Below are 19,182 nucleotides of genomic sequence, written 5' to 3'. Positions count from 1 at the left end.
ATGATTAAGGTTTTGTTTTTTTTAACAAAAGGGCTATTTTTTTTGGTTGGTTGGTTTTAGTACACTCACACAGGTTTAGTAGAATCGTTCATATTCAGTCATTTGTGTGGTCCACCAGAGGAAATGATGGCTACTCAAAAGTTTACTTTAAATGATGTGACCATGTGCTCCATTCATTCATCTGTTTTGTTAAGGCATTTCTCTGTACAGTTCTGGAGCGTTGCACGACACACTGCTGGGAAGGGGACGTGATGCTGTAGGATTCCTGGAAAGAACCTTCTCTTAAGGCAATAATTAGTGGTTGGGTTCCAGTTCTGGAACTTTTAGAATGTCCAGGGCTCTTCCCAAGTAACAGCTGTAGCCTTAACGTTCTACAGTTTACTATTTACAGGAAAACTAGTGCCGTTTAAAACCCTGTTGTTAGAAATGGACAAATGTATCCCGCTACATACGATACAACTGTTTTGTTGATTTATATCCGCAACCTCTAAATTCATAGGGCTGGAATTAAGGCCAAATCCAATTTTTTAGCACAAGAACATTCATCACAAAATGTGTTTTTTTTTATTTATCTATATTAATATTTTCTTGACTCATTGCTATCATTCAAGTAATCGTAGAATAATTTACAGAATTCACATAGACTCTTTTCCCTCAGACTTTGAATACTTTTGGCGTGAAATATATTTGGTGTCTTCGTTAGAGTTTGGGTGAACCAAGCTTGTGTTTGCAGTTCCGCTAATTCTGCAAATGTTTTCAGTCATCCAGGTCATTGTAGGATATTAAAACCATAAAACTGCTTTGAATGTTACTGTAGACCTCTGTAGACTGTGTTATAAGATATTCAATATATTTACGTTCTTAGGAAATGATCACGCATCCCTACTCGCTACGTTTCCCTTGCCTGTCAAGCGGGAGTAAGTAGTTAAAGCAGTGAAGATGTTTTAATCAGGTGTTGTTTTCCTGTTAGCATCTCCTTTGATTGGTTTTGCTTCAGCCACATCAGTTAATCAATGTCATTAATGTCACATCTATAGAGGGCAGCTAGCTGTCTTTAAGACATTGCACCCCATCTCAGAGCTCTTTTAGGCTTTTTCCACTGTTTACTTTTCAAATTATCCAACACCGCAATGTTCAATGTGGCGAAATAATGTTTCGTTCCACTTCTACTTTTCTGGGTTCCCGCATGCTTATCGACCTCCCATCAGCTTTTATAAGGCAGGAACAACAGGAAAGCTCAGGAGAACGCACTGCACTCTCATTTATTTATGTATCTGTTTCGATATTTATTTATTGCTCTCCTCGCTAGCTGAGGCCCGGCTGCTTGGTCTGAATGTGAGCAGAATAACAACAGATGTGTTTTTTTTGTAGTAAAAAAACAAACAAAAAAACAGAGAGAAATATTGATTCCCTCCTTCCCCATTCTAGCATTGCATTTTTTTTAAACTGTACTGGTTTCACTGGACATGGAATGACTGTTCAGAACAATTGTTTGGGAAAAGTAACCACAAAATGTTCAATTTAGTAAAATTTTAAATTTTAAATTTTGTAGCATGTTAGGCTGCTTTTTTTTTTTTTTACAGCGCTAGTTCATAGTGCAAACTGTCTGTCACTTTCTGTGAAAGGAGGGATCCTCTCCACATGCCTTGCCACTTTCTGCTTGGCACTGCTTTGTGTGTGTGTGTGTCAGGGTGAGACTATCATCGCTGTGTTCAGTAACGGTGTAAGCCCTGGCGTCAGGATGCCCAGTCTGCCAACTCTCTGTGTGACCTCTATATCTGGCGCCAGCTCTCGTCTCCCGTGTCACTGCAGGGGCACTTGCGCTGGCACTATTTCCCTCCCTGACACTCCTGCTGCCATGAGGAACACCACGTCTGTCCAATGGCCTTCTGCGCTGCCTTAAACTCAAGTCAGTTCTTGAATACCTGCCATTCATCAGATGCCTTTCATCCAGATGTTGCCCCTGTCATATTTGAATACCCAGTCATTTGTGAACAAACCAAGCATTTTCTTAGAGGAACAGGTCACTCACAAATGAAAACTGTGTCATCATTTACTCACCGTCATGTTGTTCCAAACCTGTATGACTTTGTTTCTTCCCTGGAACAATTTAAAGAATGCTTTTACTTTTCAATTGCAGTTACACTAGACTAGGACTAGAGCTTTCAAGCGTAAAGAAAAAATGTAGTCCACTTGATATTTACTAAACGTCTGTAGTCTGTATCACTGATTAGTGAGCAAATAATACTTTGGAGATGCATCTGTTCTATTAATCTGTTCAGTTCACAAAAACTACTTGCATGATTCATTCACTGATCCGGTTCTCGAATGAGTGATTCGGTTGTAGCGGGTCTTGAGCAGAGCTCACTGGAGGGGAAGATTATCACTGAATAATTTTCATTTTTGGGCGAACTATTCCTTTAAACCCCTTGCACAGCTACCTAAAGCAGGACTTTATCCCTTTAGCAGCATTTGAATCTCAGTTCAGAGTTAAGCAAAGCTTTGTGCAGGTGTGCTGCTGGTTTTCTCCAAATTCAACCGCAAACCCTACTCCTAGGCCTAGTGCTCCTATATCAGACGCACGTCAAGAACAGATGGAAGTGCTTTCAGCTCTGCATGAGAGTGCTGTGGTGAGGAAATGTGTCTGCTACCAGCTACAACACAGTTGATGCAAAAAAAACATATCTTTCTGGCATCGGAAAGATGTTTTGCTGTTTGTTGCGGTGTCACGGATTTTCATTTTGTTTTAAAGCACTGACTCTGAAACTGCATTGAATGCCTCTGATTTTTTTTGGCACCTTCCAAATATGGTATTTTACTCAAAAACCCTCTTCCATAACATTTGCTTTTCTCAGGCACCAGCCACTGGGGGTGAGCAATCTTTCTGAAATTTTATATCATGGTAATGGTACATTTGAAAGTTTAGCTGGAAATTCAGCAAAAGAAATGTTATACATAAAAAAAAAAACCACACATACAATAGTAATTTTGTATGTAAAAGTATTTAGTGAATTTAATACTTTACAAAGTAAAAGTAATGCATATTTAAAATATGATTAGAAGAGCCAAGCTCACTGTACATTTGTTAAATTCTATGTTAATGCTTATTAAGTCACAACATTGCTTGGCAACCATAAACAACATTGCGTGGCTTTTACGTCAAAACATACTTTAAATTGTGTCACAGACATATTGCGGTGTAACAGTATAGTATATTTTCTACTGGTTGACTGTATATCATTATACTGACCAGCCGACCTTTTTTTTTTTTTTTCATAACTGCTAAATCGGTCACAACATTCAGATTTGTCAACATTTTTTGCAGAAATATAGTTTGCTTATGTTCAGTAGATCCTTTTATAGTTGTTGCATATGCTGTACATGAATTACATATTATTAAAATATACTATATTATTAAAATATACTTTTTGTCCTAGTTTACAATCTTTTCATGTAGGTTTTACGGTTTCACAATTCTTTGTTATTTTTAAGCCTTTTTAACTAAGTAGAGTCATCAGGCCCCATTTGCTGCAGTTTTTTATTTTAAATCGTCTTGCCCAGTGCGTCCTCTCACAGTGGGTCATATCTGGGTCAAAGTGTCTGTGCGGTTGACGGGGAAGGTATTGACCAGTTTAGGTGGAGATTATGCTGATCGTCTTCACTGTGCGATAAGCCGCAGCTCATGTCCTAAGCGGAGTTGTCAGGTCCGCCCTGTGCTCCCCTGTGTGGTATCGCTGACTCAGGCGGCCGGGTTTTAGATCCAGCCCTGACGCAGATTATGACCTTGGCCGACAGTCGTGGGAGGCCTCATTAGCGGCACACACCGGGACAGGCCAGAAAAAGTGCGCTAATTAACCTGCTAACAATGTCCTTGCTTAGTGAGCTCACTGCAGAGCCTCCGTCCGAGGATAATAGCCTTCCTTAGCTGCCAGAGCAGGAGCTGGAAGATGGAGCTGTTGTTTGGACTGATGCCCTGTTAAGGGGATGGATGGGGGAACTTGGATGACCTATAGAGAACGGCAGAGTTGTTTCCTAGATAAAGGTTAAATGGATGTTTGCGCTACACAGAGTAGCATAGTTTCACGCAAGTTTTTAATATTTTATCGCTGTTGCCAAATTAGAATAGACAAACATGAAATTTTAGAGTTTAAATCGTTTGGGTGTTTTCTATGGTGTAACTTATATAGATGTAGCATATTGTGTGAAATCACTTTCTAGGGAATTTGTTTCTTTTATTAATTTATTTCAGTCTCATGTATCTTTTTATTAATCTGGGAATTTGCCAGTCTCAAATGAAATATGATTTTTTCGATCATAGATTTTTATTCTTGTAAATGTACAAGAGTGATTGTGCTTTTGCTGTATTGTGTACTGTAAGGTTTATATTTATGTATAATGTAGTATGTATATAATTTATTATATATATAGTATTTAATAGTATTTGAATAGTATTTAATTGAAATTGTATTTTTAAATGACAGTATTTCTATATTAGTAAAAAAGGTTAATATTTATTTATATAATAATATTTTGTTCCGCTTCTATATGTATATATGTATGTATTGTTTTTAATTAAATAGTATTTAATTTAAGTATTATTCATTTTATGTTTAATATTTTTATGTATGCATTATTTGTAATAATTATTTGTCCAACATGATTTTTTAAATAATTTTTAATAATTTGCATTTAACAATGCTTATTTAACTCATGACATTGCAATATTGTCAGAACGTAAGATAAAATCATAATTTGTCCAACAATATATAGCTCAGTGAATGCTGTCATTATGTATAAGTATTGTGTATCTGATCTTGTGTCGTACAGTTGACCAATGGCATGTCTGTCAGCCTTTTGGGTTCTCGGAATGACAAGTGAATTTGCAGCCCAGTTCGGTCATGGAGAATAAATTCCTGTACGTGCTGTGTTGTTTGTAGCTGAACTGAAAGCGTGGCAGGCTGACATTACTGAAGCCCAGCCTGTAATCTACGGACTGTAAAACTACCATTTGGACTGCCACACACAGCAGGGCTATGCTCATGCTCAAGCATTTGGACTGCCCTGTGACAGCCCGTAAAAATGTCCCTCAGAACTCTCTTGATATTAGTGCGCCCCACAGACTGCCAGGCACTGTGAGATATGCATATGATATTTGCTCAATTCTAATCGGGTATTTGAAATCATTATGCGTTATAATGCGATCACAGCTGTAATCAGATTGCATTAAAATACCTCAGTGACACACTTCTTCTATCACTCTCTATAGAGACAACATGGCCCAAGCAGGTCTAAAAAGGGTTAATGAAGGATGAGTGAGGAAAGGATGAGAGTGGGAAGGAGGGAGGAAGGGAGGTTGAAGGAATGGCCTTGTCCAGTCCTAATCTGTAAGTTCAGTCAGTTGGCCTTGAAGAGACGACCCGAGAGAGGAAGACAAGTGTGCGGTGTGGATGCCGGTACTGGCCTGAGATCAGTTTATCAGTCTGTGAAGAGCTCTGTACTTTAACCCTCTTTTTTCACGTTTAATGTGTGTACATGATTCATGTGTAGAAACATTATTATAAAAGATAATAAAATGTAGCATTGTAAAAAAAAAGAACGAAAAAAAAGTATATTTAAAGGATGAATGTGACTCATGAATAAACAATTATATAATATAATAAAATATCATTTTAAAATATAATAAAATTAAAAATATAATCTAAAGATGTTTTTCCATTCATATTGTTTTAATATGTTCCTCTGACCTAAAACCCATTTAACAGATATTGTTTTTAAATATTAGTTAAATATTAGTAAGATAATATCATTGATTCTTTTTGGGGTCAATTTTATTCTGGCATAAACTTTGAAATATATAATAAAACCATTCCACATAGCATATATGACCTCATATAGTGTGTATAACAAATCAGATAATATTTTTCATAGAGAAAGTTTGGGGTCTCTCAATCTAAGCATTCATCAAGTTTCTTCACCTGTCCAAAACAGCTGACAAGATCAGTTCTCTGGTTGCAGTCAAACAATACAAGGCTGCGTATAAGGCCTTTTGACACCGGGACATAAATACTTTCTTAAATATCTCCAGAATTACATACTGTACAGATTTTATTATCCATTGTAATTTCTAAATCCACACGTACATATTGAATGCTAAAACCAGCCCCTTTTATTTGCCACTTATCGGGTTCCTTTATGAAATGGCAGATCTCTAGAGATTACACTGATCCCCCGCGCCTCCAGAGACCCAAACGATTTCAGCAGAGCGATCATAAAAAGCATAATCACCTGGTTTTAAGCTCATAAACTGCTTATGAGTTGAATGTGTTGATTAGAACATCTTAAGGTTGAAGATGAGTCTGGATGAAACTCAAAATTGCTTGACACAGGAATCTGTCAGCGCTCATTATACGCTTAAAATCCAAAAGACAATGAATGCAGAAGCGAAGCAAAAGAGCCAAAGGCAGAGAGCGTTTCAGCTTCAAGGGACCAGACCGGAGTGCAGCAGGTCGGCCGTGGTTGATTCAGTCGAGGTTGTTTGTGGTGGATTTACATTTGGTTTACTGTTTACTTTATGCTGTTGTATCATTCTTCTTGTGTTCAATTGGAAAAGTTGATCATTCCAGTTTAAATGGACAGAATTGGTAGTTTTTATATTGAAAGTTTTTTCAAAGATTTCTTTTAGTACTAGTATGCTAAATGTGTGAGTGTGCTGTTTCTGTGCATTATGAGCCTGAGATTAGGAATCTCTAGAGATCTTTACCCTCCCTCTCTAACTTCTTGTTATCTCTCTCCTTTTCTTTCTCCTTCCCCCTCTTTACTTTTTCAGTCGTGACAGTGACCTCTCAACGATCATCTCCAACCTGCACCACACCCGACAGCACGGCATGCCCGAGGGCCAGCCCTGCTCCGACCTCAGCCTCGCCTCCGCACACTCAGGTAGGACACGCCTAGAGACTGCACACCTGAGACACACTTACACATAATCGGAGATTAATGTTCTGGGATGTTATTATCCATGTGTTTATGGCCCTTATGAAGTGAATACATACTTATGGGGCAAAAGCAGATCCATTGACATTAATAGGAAGTGGTCTGGATGAAAGCAGTTGAAAAATGCTTTTATGATTATGATACACACTCAAATCTGTGAAATGTGCAGTATCTGACCTATAGTCTTGGATTATTGTAATTGTTTCTATGGCTCTCTCGGTCTACATTATTGTGCTACATTTTTTACAGAGTTTATCCTTTGATTGATGTAGAACAATTACACTGACTGCGTGTTAGTATTTTAATTCGGTTTAATTTGCATGATTGAGGGCTGTAAGCTCATTACTCGCTCCATTGTGACCATCTTCATTCCATTACTTAATGCTCTTGTCTTCGCCTCTCTTAGCACACAACTTAAACCACCGTTAAAACTACTCTCAGTAAATAGCTTTATTTGTCATTAATCTCGGACCAAACAGAAGGACTACGGGACATACTTTGTGTTAATCTCATTGGTCATCTGAACCCCATGTGGTCACTCAAGGGTTAAGTAATTTTGATCAGTCTGGTTTTTGAGTTATGGTTTAATGTATTGTTTGAAGATTTATGTTGCATTTTAATATTATTTTTTTTTTTTTTTGCTATTTGAATGTAATTTATTTTAATAACAATAACTTAATGTATTTTTTACATTTGATTTAATTATATTTTATATTTATAGTTTTAATTAGTTTATATTACAAGCCACATGGTCACCCACGGGTTAAATTTTTTTTTTTTTTTTTTTATATAGGCTATATATAACCCAACGGTTTATTATATTATATATATATACATTTATTTGCAATATTTTTTTAATGTTTTTTAATCAATTATCAAAATTTTTATGTTTATTTATTTATCATGTTATTTATTTTATTAAATATTTAAATAATACTTATTTCATAACAAGTCTGCAAATGACTATTACCAACGAAAAGTGTTTACAGTTATACAGCTTAGAAATGTTCTAATTTGCACTAAAAAGTTTTATTTATTTATAGAAATTGTTATTGAAATAAATTGTATTTCTTTAGGTTGTTGTTAATACTGCAGAGTTGAGTCATACTATGGAGGATCCTATTATTGGTTTGTGGACAAATGGCCATATGTGAATATATGTGGCTAAATCCTATTACAGAGGCATTGGCCCAGCATAAAACAGTCCCAGTCCTGATATAATAGCTCCGAAGATGGATCAAATCACCTTTACTGGACTGAAGGTTTATACTAGTCCAGAGATCTAAAGGTTGGGTTAAAAACAAGACTAGTATAATCTCCCATAATTTAAATGAAAGATGCTCAATTAATCTTAATCTTAATTGAAGAAGACACAAAGTAATAAGAGAGGAAGCCACCTGCAGTGTGGCTGATGACCAAAATCTGTCAGTTTGAGCATTTAAAAGAGGTTTAACGGGTTTAAGCAGCTAGACTCATGTCTGTAAACAAGTCCAATCCGATCACCCAGCGCATCTAATTCTGTCTGCCAGTGAAATTAGAGAGCCTCCGTCTCTGGGCCAGGTTAAGGGTCGAACGGATAGAACAGACCCATTTGGACATGCGTTTTTCTTTTTCTTTTTGCATGATCAGAACGATGCACATTTATAAAATTTTGCATTTCACCACATGCCAAAATAGAGCATGTTGGTTGTACCAATAAGTGTTAAAAAAGCTTAAATCATCGCAGACGTAAGTGTCCGTTTTTCCATGTTCAGCTGTGAGACTCCAGCAGCTTTTTTTCTCCGTCACACAGTCTCTTTTACTTCCTTTCAAGTCTGACTTCTTCTGTGGGTATGTGGTTGAGCGAGAGAGAGAAGAAAAGGTTGGAAAAGTGCAGAACAAATGAATGAGCAGAGCGTCGTATGGTATCAAGGGAGGGTGGACTGCAGTGTGGAGTCGCGAGACAGGCGGAGGAAGAGGAAGCCGACTGCCGCGTTGGGGTTGCTTTGCACCGGAGAGGCCCGTTAATTAAATCTGAGGGACAGACATGAGAGCTGACCCAGGCGTCAGCCGCAGCCAGTCAGCGACGGAGGAGAGGCGGCTCCTGCTCCCCCACCCTCACCCCCTCCGTCCGGCCGGCCGGCCTGCTGGCCCCAGCGAGGGATGGGGGGAGGGCAGGGCGCCGGCAGCTCGTCTGGCTCTCTGTGTAGACTCCTAAACGTGGCTTTGCGGTCAGACCAGAGACTCTTAATAGGCGTATAAGGTGTTTTTGCTTTTTTTCCCCTCCCTCTCTGCCGCTCTCATGCTTTCCTAAAGGCAGACAAGAGCGTCTGCGGGAGTCTGTTGTGTATCTGGACCAGTGCGTAGACGTAGATTCCCTGAATTTGTATGTTATAATCTTAATCTTCTCTCTGAAGACGCAGCATTTGCATGTTTATACCGCAATTGAAGTGTCCAGTCACTGATGTTTATCTTTTTTCCTCCTACAAATCTAGTCTACTTATCCTGTGCAACATTATTGTACCGAAGTGTGGGCCTTAACCGACTGATTTACTGTAAATCATAACAGTCTAACAAATACAAAAAATGTACACGTATATTATATAAAAATATGAAACAAAATTACTTTAGTATTATGCTGATTTCTGATATTCTGATTTGGTGTTCAAAAAACATTTATTATTATTATCAATGTTGAAAACAATCAGTGTTTGTTTTTTCTTTTAATACTTTTATTCATCAAGGATGAATTCAGATCAGTCAAAAGTGACAGTAAATACATTTATAATGTTACAAAATATTTATATTTCAAATAAATGCTGTTCTTTTGAACTTTCTATTCATCAAAGTATCCTTCAAAAATATAAATCCCGGTTCCCACAGAAATTTTAAGCAGCACAACTGTTTTCAACATTGATAATAGTAATGATGCTGAAAGTTCAGCTTTGACATCACAGGAAGAAATTCGGCTTCATTTTACAATATATTAAAATAGAAAACAGTTATTTTAAATTTTAATAATATTTCTCAATAGTATGTGTGTGTGCTTATATATATTTAGCTAATATAAAATATTGAATAAAACATATACAAATATAATATAAAATTATATTATATTTATTTTACTAAATAAAATATAATAAAACAAAATATAGCAAAATATGTTTTAAATAACTATACATTTTAATTGGAATTATATATGTGAAAAAACAGCTTTACATTATGTTCCACTTGAGTTAAAATCAAACAGTAAAGCAAATTTTATGAAACTTGAAAGTTCCAGCTCAAATTTTTGATTGGATGAGCTACATTAGAAGCCGTGGTAATGTGCTGAATCAATTTAACATCAATTGCGAAAAGTCACATGTAGAGTGGGAGTTCTAGAGTCTAGTGTCTAACAATCCCTAAATACATTTTTTTGTTTTACTAGACTTGTTTTGGATACAATCAACTCAGAATTTTCATATTTTTCCATGATTTTTCATCTCTCTTATTCTGTAAAGCAGTCTGGCCTAGTTAATGCTACCGGTGCAGGCATAATTATACCTTTTTTTTTTCTTCTTTTTTTTACCTTTTCTATCTCTGTTGATTTTCTGGCCGTTCTCTGGCTGCCTTTTCTGCATCTTCTGCATTTTCCTCAACCACCTTTTGTCTCCCCGTCTTTATTTTTCCCTCAATTGCTGCATTTTTTTTTGCCTTGTTCTGTTGTTTCCTCGTTCTCTTTCCCATGATTTTGATCTCTCTCTTTTTTCTTTGCTCGTTTCCCTCCCTCATTTTCTGTCTCTCTCTCTTTCTGTCTGTCTCTCCCCTAAGGCTCTCAGTGGGGGAGCAGCAGTAGAGGAGGACGGTTCTGAATCCTCTGGGCTGGCGGAAGCGCCGTGCTGCTCCCCCCCCCCCCATAGCCAATCAATGCCATCCTTTCAGTTCTGGCCGAGCCCCGCAAACAGGGGGATCAATAAGTTATTAGCACCATTCTGTCAGCTGTAATGTGGAGATTGATTGGAGGTTGGGGCTCCGCCGCGCCGCCCGCCACTTCCCCTGCCTGATAAAGATGACAGATTAAGGGAATAAGAAAAGGGAATTAAGGAGTGTGGCCTGTCCAACTTGTCAGTAGCTGGAGAGAGACGAAAGGAGCAAAGGGTGAAGGAGGAGAAAACCAAGAGCCTCCCTCTCTCCCTCTCATTTAGTCGTTTTGCTATTTCTCCATCTATCTAGCCTTCTCTTTTCTCCTCTCCTCCCTTTATTAAAGTTGTGCCGTTGTTTTGGCCCAGCTCTGCACCGCTCTGGCTGGAGTTTAAAGGAATTAGCAGCAGTGCTGGCGACAGGAGCCGTTCCGTGAGTTGGGTAACATGGCTGAAGCACGAGGCAGCTCCGAGCCTCACTGTTTGGTGTTAAATGTGAGCATCACAGCTTTAAGAGGCAACATTTAATTGGTATTAAAGGCTTTCCGCCTTAAAATCTCTGACCCTGAGGCAGACAGGCGCTGCTGAAACCCTGCCTCTCCCTTGAGCGCACTGAGAGACAGAGAGAGCGCAGTATTCTTGCTGCTGCTGTGGATTTTTGAAGCTCTTTGAATCTTTTTTTTTTTTGCATTTATTTTTCGAATGAGCACTTAATTTCAGAGTAGAGAAGTATATCAAGTGTGAATAGCATATTTTTACTAAAAAAGTTTGAATACAAAGACTAAAGTTTAATTTGGAAATTCGTGTACTAGCATACTATTACTCTTTCTGCCTTATGAGTAGCTATGTGTGGAAAAGCAACAGAAAATGCAATGCTTTCAACTTGACCCTCTGTTTCGAGTGAAACATTTTACCCAAAATTGTGTCAAAAATGTAGCCTGGAAATCCAGACCTAAATCTAAAAGATTAATGGCATCGACTAATGAAAATCGCCCAGCTCGAGGGGCGGCACCAAGCATGCATTTGAAAATCTCACTGCACGCAATTGGATAACACTATGACCAATCACAACAATAAACCCCATACGCTTAGCTACCAGCGGAGCTAACTGGTAGATTATACTCTTACCGGATCCGGTCGGCGAAACAGCAAAAACGTCCTTCTTGCAAAGGAACAATTCGAGCGCCGTCTTCTGTTCCTGTTTTAGATAAAAAGCCAAGTCTAACCCGTTCATTGTAGCGGCCAAAGCCGTTTCAAACAACTGGTATTCATCCATAGCCATCTTGCAATGTTCACTAATGACTTTGACGTCACAGCGCTGTCGTCATCTGTTTAGCTCGCCTCTGGCCTCTGTGATTGGTGCAGCTCAGATCGAGGGGCATATTTAATGAGCATCATTACTCGACACCAGAGTAACTCGCTGAGCAAATTCAACTTGTGTTCTCGCGAGATTACCAGGGTATCAAAAATGCAAAATGACCTATTATTACTCTGATTAGATGCACAACCTACTCAAGTCATATGACAACAGGGAAGCAAAAATATTTTAAATGTAACATTTTTAATATGCATACTATATTTTATGTCATGCAGTGTAGACAGCTACTATAAAATACTATAAAATAACCAGTAGTATTCCGAATGAAGTATATACTCTGCACTAACTATGCTAGTATTTTATTCCAAACATAGCTGAAGAGATAAATATAAACTAGCTTCTTCATAAACTAAAAAAAAAAAAAAAAAAAAGAAGCTATGAGTGAGTCAGTGTCGCTTCCCGCCTCCAGTTCCTCCTTGCAGAATAACGGCTTCCTCCTCATGGTCCCGAACTCTCTTCTTTTGTTGAGCTCCTTACTTCAGCTAGAGACCAAAGTGCTAAGAGCGGTCCAGAGCCAGGTTTCCTCTCCGCCTGAGACGACGTCATGGGCACACTGCCCTGCTCAAAAACTTTTCCCCTCTCACTTACGAAAGCATTTCTACTGCAAATCACTGTGTCCCGCACTGTCAAATCACATCATGAAGTTGAAAGGTTTTAAAAGTTGTGTTTAATCACTTGGGGAAGTTTGATTCGGGGGACAGAGTGCTGTGTGAGTTTGAGCTGTAGGTCTGAGTGACAGTTCAGGACTGTTGATTGAGAGATGGAGATGGAGGTTAAGATGGAGAGGAACTGGACTCAGCCCAGGGCTTTAGGAGTCTTGGCAGGCAGGAGGTTGCCTGATAAGACACGATGGAGCTTGGAGAACAGGCTGGGCTGGAGATAGCAGCACTAGGGTGGCTGAGCCCTGTGGGAAAGACACCGCTAAGAGATTAGGGTCAAAGAGAGACATACAGGGAGGAAGAGAGAGCAGATCAACATAGCTGGTACAGAAACCAGAGGGTCCTGTGGTTTGTATTAAGTGTTTCCCAACCATTTTTGTCTTGGGTACCTTCACAACTCCATTTGTAAGTACTCTTTTATCTACACCCAACCAGAAATGTGCTCCTTTTAACTCATATTATATCATAAACATCTTTTACTGAAGTTTTTGCATATTGCTTTTGAGCTCTTTTGGCTCATAAGCCAAAGACACAGGAGCAGCCAATTGCTATAGTTTTACACTTATGCAGTGATCGTATCAGTTCTACGTGGAGATAGAGAGCGGAAAATAATTGAATACGCCAAGGGAGATTCTTCACCTCAAAGGCCGACTAAGGGAGAAGTGGAGTGAGAGACAGACGGAGGGAGTGTTGTTGTTGTCTTTGGGCGGAGGTTAGGAAAGGATATGGGGGCCCATTAGAGAGGCCCCTTTTTCTCTTTGGAGTGGGATAGACAGCCTTCCCCCCCTGATGAGAAGACATCAAACAGCGTCATTAGTAAAGCTCGCTCCCCACAAAGAATCCCAGACCGAGCTCTGCCACTCCAAAAGCCCTTTCAAGCGCAGGCTTGCTTTTCTTTCCCGCTCTGTGTCTCTCTCCAGTACTCTTATCTGAGAGAGGGATGAACAGTACGCTTGGTGTCGAGAGGCAGGGGTGTGAGAGAGTAGTTTGTACTTTTGTGTCGGACATATACTGAGGTGCAGCCTCTCTCGGTTTTGTTGCCATGTAAGAATCTCCCCCTTCACTCTTCTTTGATGTGTAGGGCTTTATTCATGGATTACATGTAAGGGTCATCTGTAATAGTGGCTTTCCTTTAAAGACCCTGTGAAATAAAAATGAGAGTGTTGTGGGTTTTTAGTTTATATCTGTTAGCTATGAGGCTAATGCTACTACACTCCTTAACTTTAACAAAATATTTCCGCATTTAAAATTTACAGACTTTCTCCTCCAGGAAAATGGAGTGTTGTTGACATCATCCTGCACTACACAGATTTTTCTCCAATCAAAGAATAGAATGAGAATGTTCCACACCTAATAGAGTGCAACAGTGTCTGTCCACTTTTTCAGCTTTGGTTCCAGAAGTCGTCCCCAACCCCCCCCCCCCCCCCCCATTTTTAAAAAGTCTTTATTTAAGTGGTTTAAGCCATGAACCAAACCAACTAGCTACAAGCTAAATCACAACATTACAAACTTTGATTTGATTATATAGAAACAACATATTGTTTTTTTTTTTTTTTTTGAGATTCTTCACCTCAAAGCCCGACAAATATTTAAGTTGTTTGAGAGCGTACGGAGACTCTATTGGCGCTTTTCCACTGTGTGGTACGATTCGGCTCGGCACGGCTCGGCTCGCTTTGGCTCGGTTTGCTTTTCCACTGCAGTTTAGTACCGCTTCAAAGTGGGTGGGATTATAGACTGCTCGTTAAAGTCGCTGAAAAACCTTTTCATTCCTGGTTGCAATATCCAGCTCTCGCTGGATCCGCTCCTCGACCACCAACGAGAGGAATGTCTGCACCTCGTCTACTGACCAGCCACCACGATTCAGCCATTTATTTTTTCAAGTTTCATTTTTTCTTTTTTCAAGCAAGTTGTTTAATAAAAATTGTGCGAACAAATAATACTGCAGTGGCTGTTGCTGACTATTTAAATCTAGCAGGTTTGTTGTCTCGTGTTGCAAATCCAATGACGCTGGTAGTGACGATTCTCTCTGACCAATCAGTGATCTGTGGTGTTTTCACTTCACATTTTAGTATCGGTATGGTACGCTTGGCACCTCAACAGAGGTGGTACCATTTAAAGCGAGCCGAAGCGAGCCGTACCATGCAGTGGAAAAGCGCCACAAACTGAGCCGTACCGAACCGTACCTTCATTGGGGTGGGAAGTGCTAACGAGTTTTTTGGGGGGGGGTTTAATTTGCATGATTCCATTTTCTGATTGGTGGAGATCTCTTGCAAAATCAAGGAGAATGTAGTTTTTACCAGGAATTCTGCTGTTAAACATGATTATTTAAAAATAAAGTATTAGTATTAAAATAATGCAGACTGATGGCTTCATCAAAAGCATGTACCATCGATTAACAACCTCGTAGCTCACAGTAGGTCTGTCTTTAAAGATTTATAAGTTAAAAATCAATTCCCCAATGGATAAAATGAATAAGATATTACTTCCGTAACCCAACTGTTGCACTTTATACCAAATGCAACAAATCATATTGGCTATTTAAAAAGAAATAAGACTATATGTCAATATGTTGCATTCAAATTGTCTGTTTCAGTAGGAAATACGTCAGCATAAGAAAGAAAACTGCACTTGTCAAGCAATATTATGAGGTCTTTAAAATGATGCACCCACAGGGCACCATAAATGTTTTTAAAATAACTTTTTATGATATCTATTGACAATAAAACACAATAAATACAATAAACGTTCAAATACAAGCAACATGCATAATCTATTTGTCTCAATTTATTGCACAATCCCATTAGATAAAGAATCAGACAGCAACAAAAGACAAAAGGAAGAGCATAACTCTGTGGCTTTGACTTTTTTACTTCATGTGGCGCATGAGGGCAGAGAGAGAGAGAGAGAGAGAGAGAGAGAGAGAGAGAGAGAGAGGGGGGGGGGGGGGGGGGGGAGAGGAGAGTGCAATGACAAACGGTCTCTTCCTTCCTGCATGCATGCACCACCATGCTCTCAGCAGCACCCCTCCCAGCATGATTAGCAGGATATTGATTTGAGATGTGTTTGGGGGGAGGAGGGTGCTGTAATCGTACACTAGACACCAGCGGCTCACTAGAGCGCTGCATTAGGCTTGTGCAGACAGCCTCCACTTTTCTAGAGAGAGAGAGAGAGAGAGAGAGAGAGATAAAGAGAAAAGGGGGAGGGAGAGAAAGAGTGATAGAAAGGAAGGAAGAGATTAGCAAAAGGTGTGAGCTCTATTTTCACTGAAAACGGAGAGTGAGAGTGAGTGAAAAAAGCAAAAAGGCATAATAGCACGACAACAGGAGTTTGATAGAAGCCAAGACCGCTTACTTTTTTCCATTTTTTTTTCTCTCGCTTGTCTTTTCATTTCTTGTCATTTTACTCCGTATTAGGCCGGTGTGAAGACCAAGAGCGTTTATATGCACAGATAGAGAGATAGATAGTCAAGACAAGAAACAACGGTAGAGAGCGAGAGCGAGTGCAAAAGAGAGGGAGCGTGTTTGTTCGAGATAGGAGAAAGAGAGAGAGCGGGTGAAAGAATCTCTCGTTTGGCTGAGTAAGAACCAGATCTGTCATTCACTCTGGCGCAGGGCCCTCTCATCTCTTCGTATCTTTAGTCGCTCTCACAGCTCCATCATGTATGCAGGTACAGAGCCAGGTGGTGAGCTGCATGCCAAGGGGTTTAGGGGCCGTCTGACCGCATCTGAACCCCCCTAACCTCTTTCTCGATCTTTTTTTTCCACAGATGACATTCTAGGCAAGAGGAGAGCCTACTCCCCCAACAGCAGCAGCGAGTGCCCATCTGACAGCAAGAAGTCCCGCAGCGTGTCACCTAAAGGTAGGGGCCCCTCTCGTGCATGTGTGTGCATGTGCGTATGTGTGCTGGAGATGAAAATGCGCCACAATCAGGGCTGTTTAACCTTAGTGCGTAAGATGGAGTAGGTGGGAATTGATGGGGCGAGATTGAGCGAGAGTGGAGAGAAGGGGTGGACAGATAGTAAGAGGAGGGAGGAGAGAACAATGCTCAGTGGAAGAAAGACATCTCCTCCCCCCTCCTGTTAACTTTTTGCTCACACTCTGTGTGGTGGGTTCACAAGTGCAACGTTGCTAATTCATGTGATATAAATAGAGAGTTTGGTTCCGAAAAGTTTAGTGAAATGTTAATTGTAAATTGAGAAATTTACGTAAATCTAAATATCTTAACACTTCAGTGGAAGAAAGAACTGTCTGTACAAAGAGTTACATGATCAGTGTCACAAATTTGATTTATTAGTGACCTGAAATATTGATTAACATTTAGAATATTGATTTCTTTATTTCAAAATGATAAAACTTCTTAAATGTATTCTCACAAATGTATTTCCACATTTAAATTAGATTTTGAATCCCAGACTTTCAATGTGTTCTCAGACTTTCAGCCATTTATAGCAGAATCTAGGATTCTCTCTTTTTTCTTTATTTCCTGCCCTTCTCACTAACACAACTCCACGATTGGGTGCCGACGCTCAGAAAGGGAGAGTTTTTAGTGTTGAGCGGGTGTTGTATGAGTTGAAAATCAATAAAGTAAGAGTGTTGCTGAAGCGGGATTCACTGTTTTGCATGAATGTGTGCTGGATCATTGAGGCTCTCGACACGGTCATTAACCAAACACACTCACCTTCGCCTAGAGCTGCTAAAAGAGTCTCTTGTGGTTGTAGGGTCAAAGCAGCAGGGATCTAGATCTAGTAGAAGTGAATGGGATAAGTTCTGTATGAACTGTATGGTCTGATTACAAATAGTGCTTGTAAAGACAACACGGGATCTGATTTGAAGTTGTGACACTCTGAAAGTTGTGACACGCTGAAAATTAGGTTATTAATGTTGAAGTCACTCAGCTAAACAAGCTAATCAATTTCTTCAGGATTACTAGAAAGCTACTGGAGTTTTTATCAGGGTTGGAACTAAACTCTGCAGGACAGTGGCCCTCCAGGACCGAAGTTGCCCATCCCTTCTCTATTGTAAGGTTCTTCTTTGGGGTGGTGTCCCGCATCCATACTGACAACCATCATGACTCAACTAGGTATTTAAAAAAGGCTCAAATCCAAGAAGTACAGTTTAGGATTATTCTAATATCTGTTGGAGAGAAAATGAGCAAGTGAGTGAGGGACACATATTCAGGGAGAATTGGGTGATGTTTGACTTCCTCCTCCTGCTAGGAAAAGAAATTGTGGTTTCTTTTTCCTTTCATGAATATGTGTTTGAGTCTGTGCGATAAGCCCATGGTTTTGAGGTTACTGTGTTTTTGGACATCATTTGTACATGTAATGCCACTTTTTTGTTCATTTGGGTGAAGTAATCAAATCTAAAATGTAACTCAAAATTATTATCTTCATGCTAACATTTAAATCTTAAGATTTAGCTAAAATGCAGATCGGTGAGGCTCCTGGGTATTGTCAACAGGCTGAGCTAATGAGGTGTAACAGAGTAACAGGCAGGCAGCAGAAACATCAGGCAGACTCAGTGACACCAAGTCAAATATAATCAAGCATCTAGCAGGAAGAGTTGAGCAGACAGTAATCTGGATCTGTTCCTCAGACCAGTGAGGTGACCAGTCCTCAAGTCTACATAACATTATTGTAACATATTTTTAGGTTAATTTGTTAATAATGTTTGTTTGTTTTGTTTACCCCCCTCCCCCCACACACACACACAAGTTTTTAGCAAGACATTTACATATATCTGCGACAGTGAAATCTGTAAGCATTGTTCTAAATACTGTAAGAAATAAACTGTCATTCTGCAAATCCAATTTTACCTTTTCTTACCCATTCTTTAGTTTCACCTTTGGTTTGCGCACTGGTGGTATCAACACTGTGTGCTTACCAATTGTGACAAAGCTTAAAAAAATTACTATGCAAATCACAGCCAATCAGAAGATATTTTATGTGACAGTATTTTGGGCCAGTGAGATTTTTCTGTGGGCAGAGTTCCCCAGAATGCATATTAACTAGAAGATTTTTCCCCACTTTGTGTGATAGGGCACAGTGTTTTTGATAATCTTGTAGCTAATAGCTATATATTTCAATAATGCTATACAAACAACTCATACGCTCATGTATGTTATAGAAAGTTCAATATGCTAAAACAATTCTCATAGAAGTGACATTCTGAAATACAAATAATAATGATGGTCATTATTCAATTCAATATTATATTTTCAGAATTCTAATGATTAAGTTTTCACATAACTACATCTAGTATGTGACATCTGTAT

General features: G+C 39.2%; 1 protein-coding gene across 2 annotated transcripts in view; it reads left to right on the top strand.

The window, feature by feature from the left end:
* Nucleotides 1–19,182, top strand: part of samd11 (sterile alpha motif domain containing 11) — a 59,197-nt gene that overhangs the window by 20,467 nt on the left and 19,548 nt on the right. For both annotated transcript variants that reach the window (XM_084428349.1, XM_084428350.1), the window contains exons 4-5: nucleotides 6,827–6,936; nucleotides 16,675–16,767. In XM_084428349.1, coding sequence (XP_084284475.1) covers nucleotides 6,827–6,936; nucleotides 16,675–16,767 — 203 coding nt within the window. The remainder of the gene's footprint in view (nucleotides 1–6,826; nucleotides 6,937–16,674; nucleotides 16,768–19,182) is intronic.

This window comes from Rutilus rutilus (genome assembly GCF_951802725.1).
Source record: "Rutilus rutilus genome assembly, chromosome: 13".
Taxonomy (NCBI): domain Eukaryota; kingdom Metazoa; phylum Chordata; class Actinopteri; order Cypriniformes; family Leuciscidae; genus Rutilus; species Rutilus rutilus.
The sequence above is the reverse complement of the archived record's forward strand: the minus strand, read 5'-3'. Positions and strand labels throughout refer to the sequence as shown.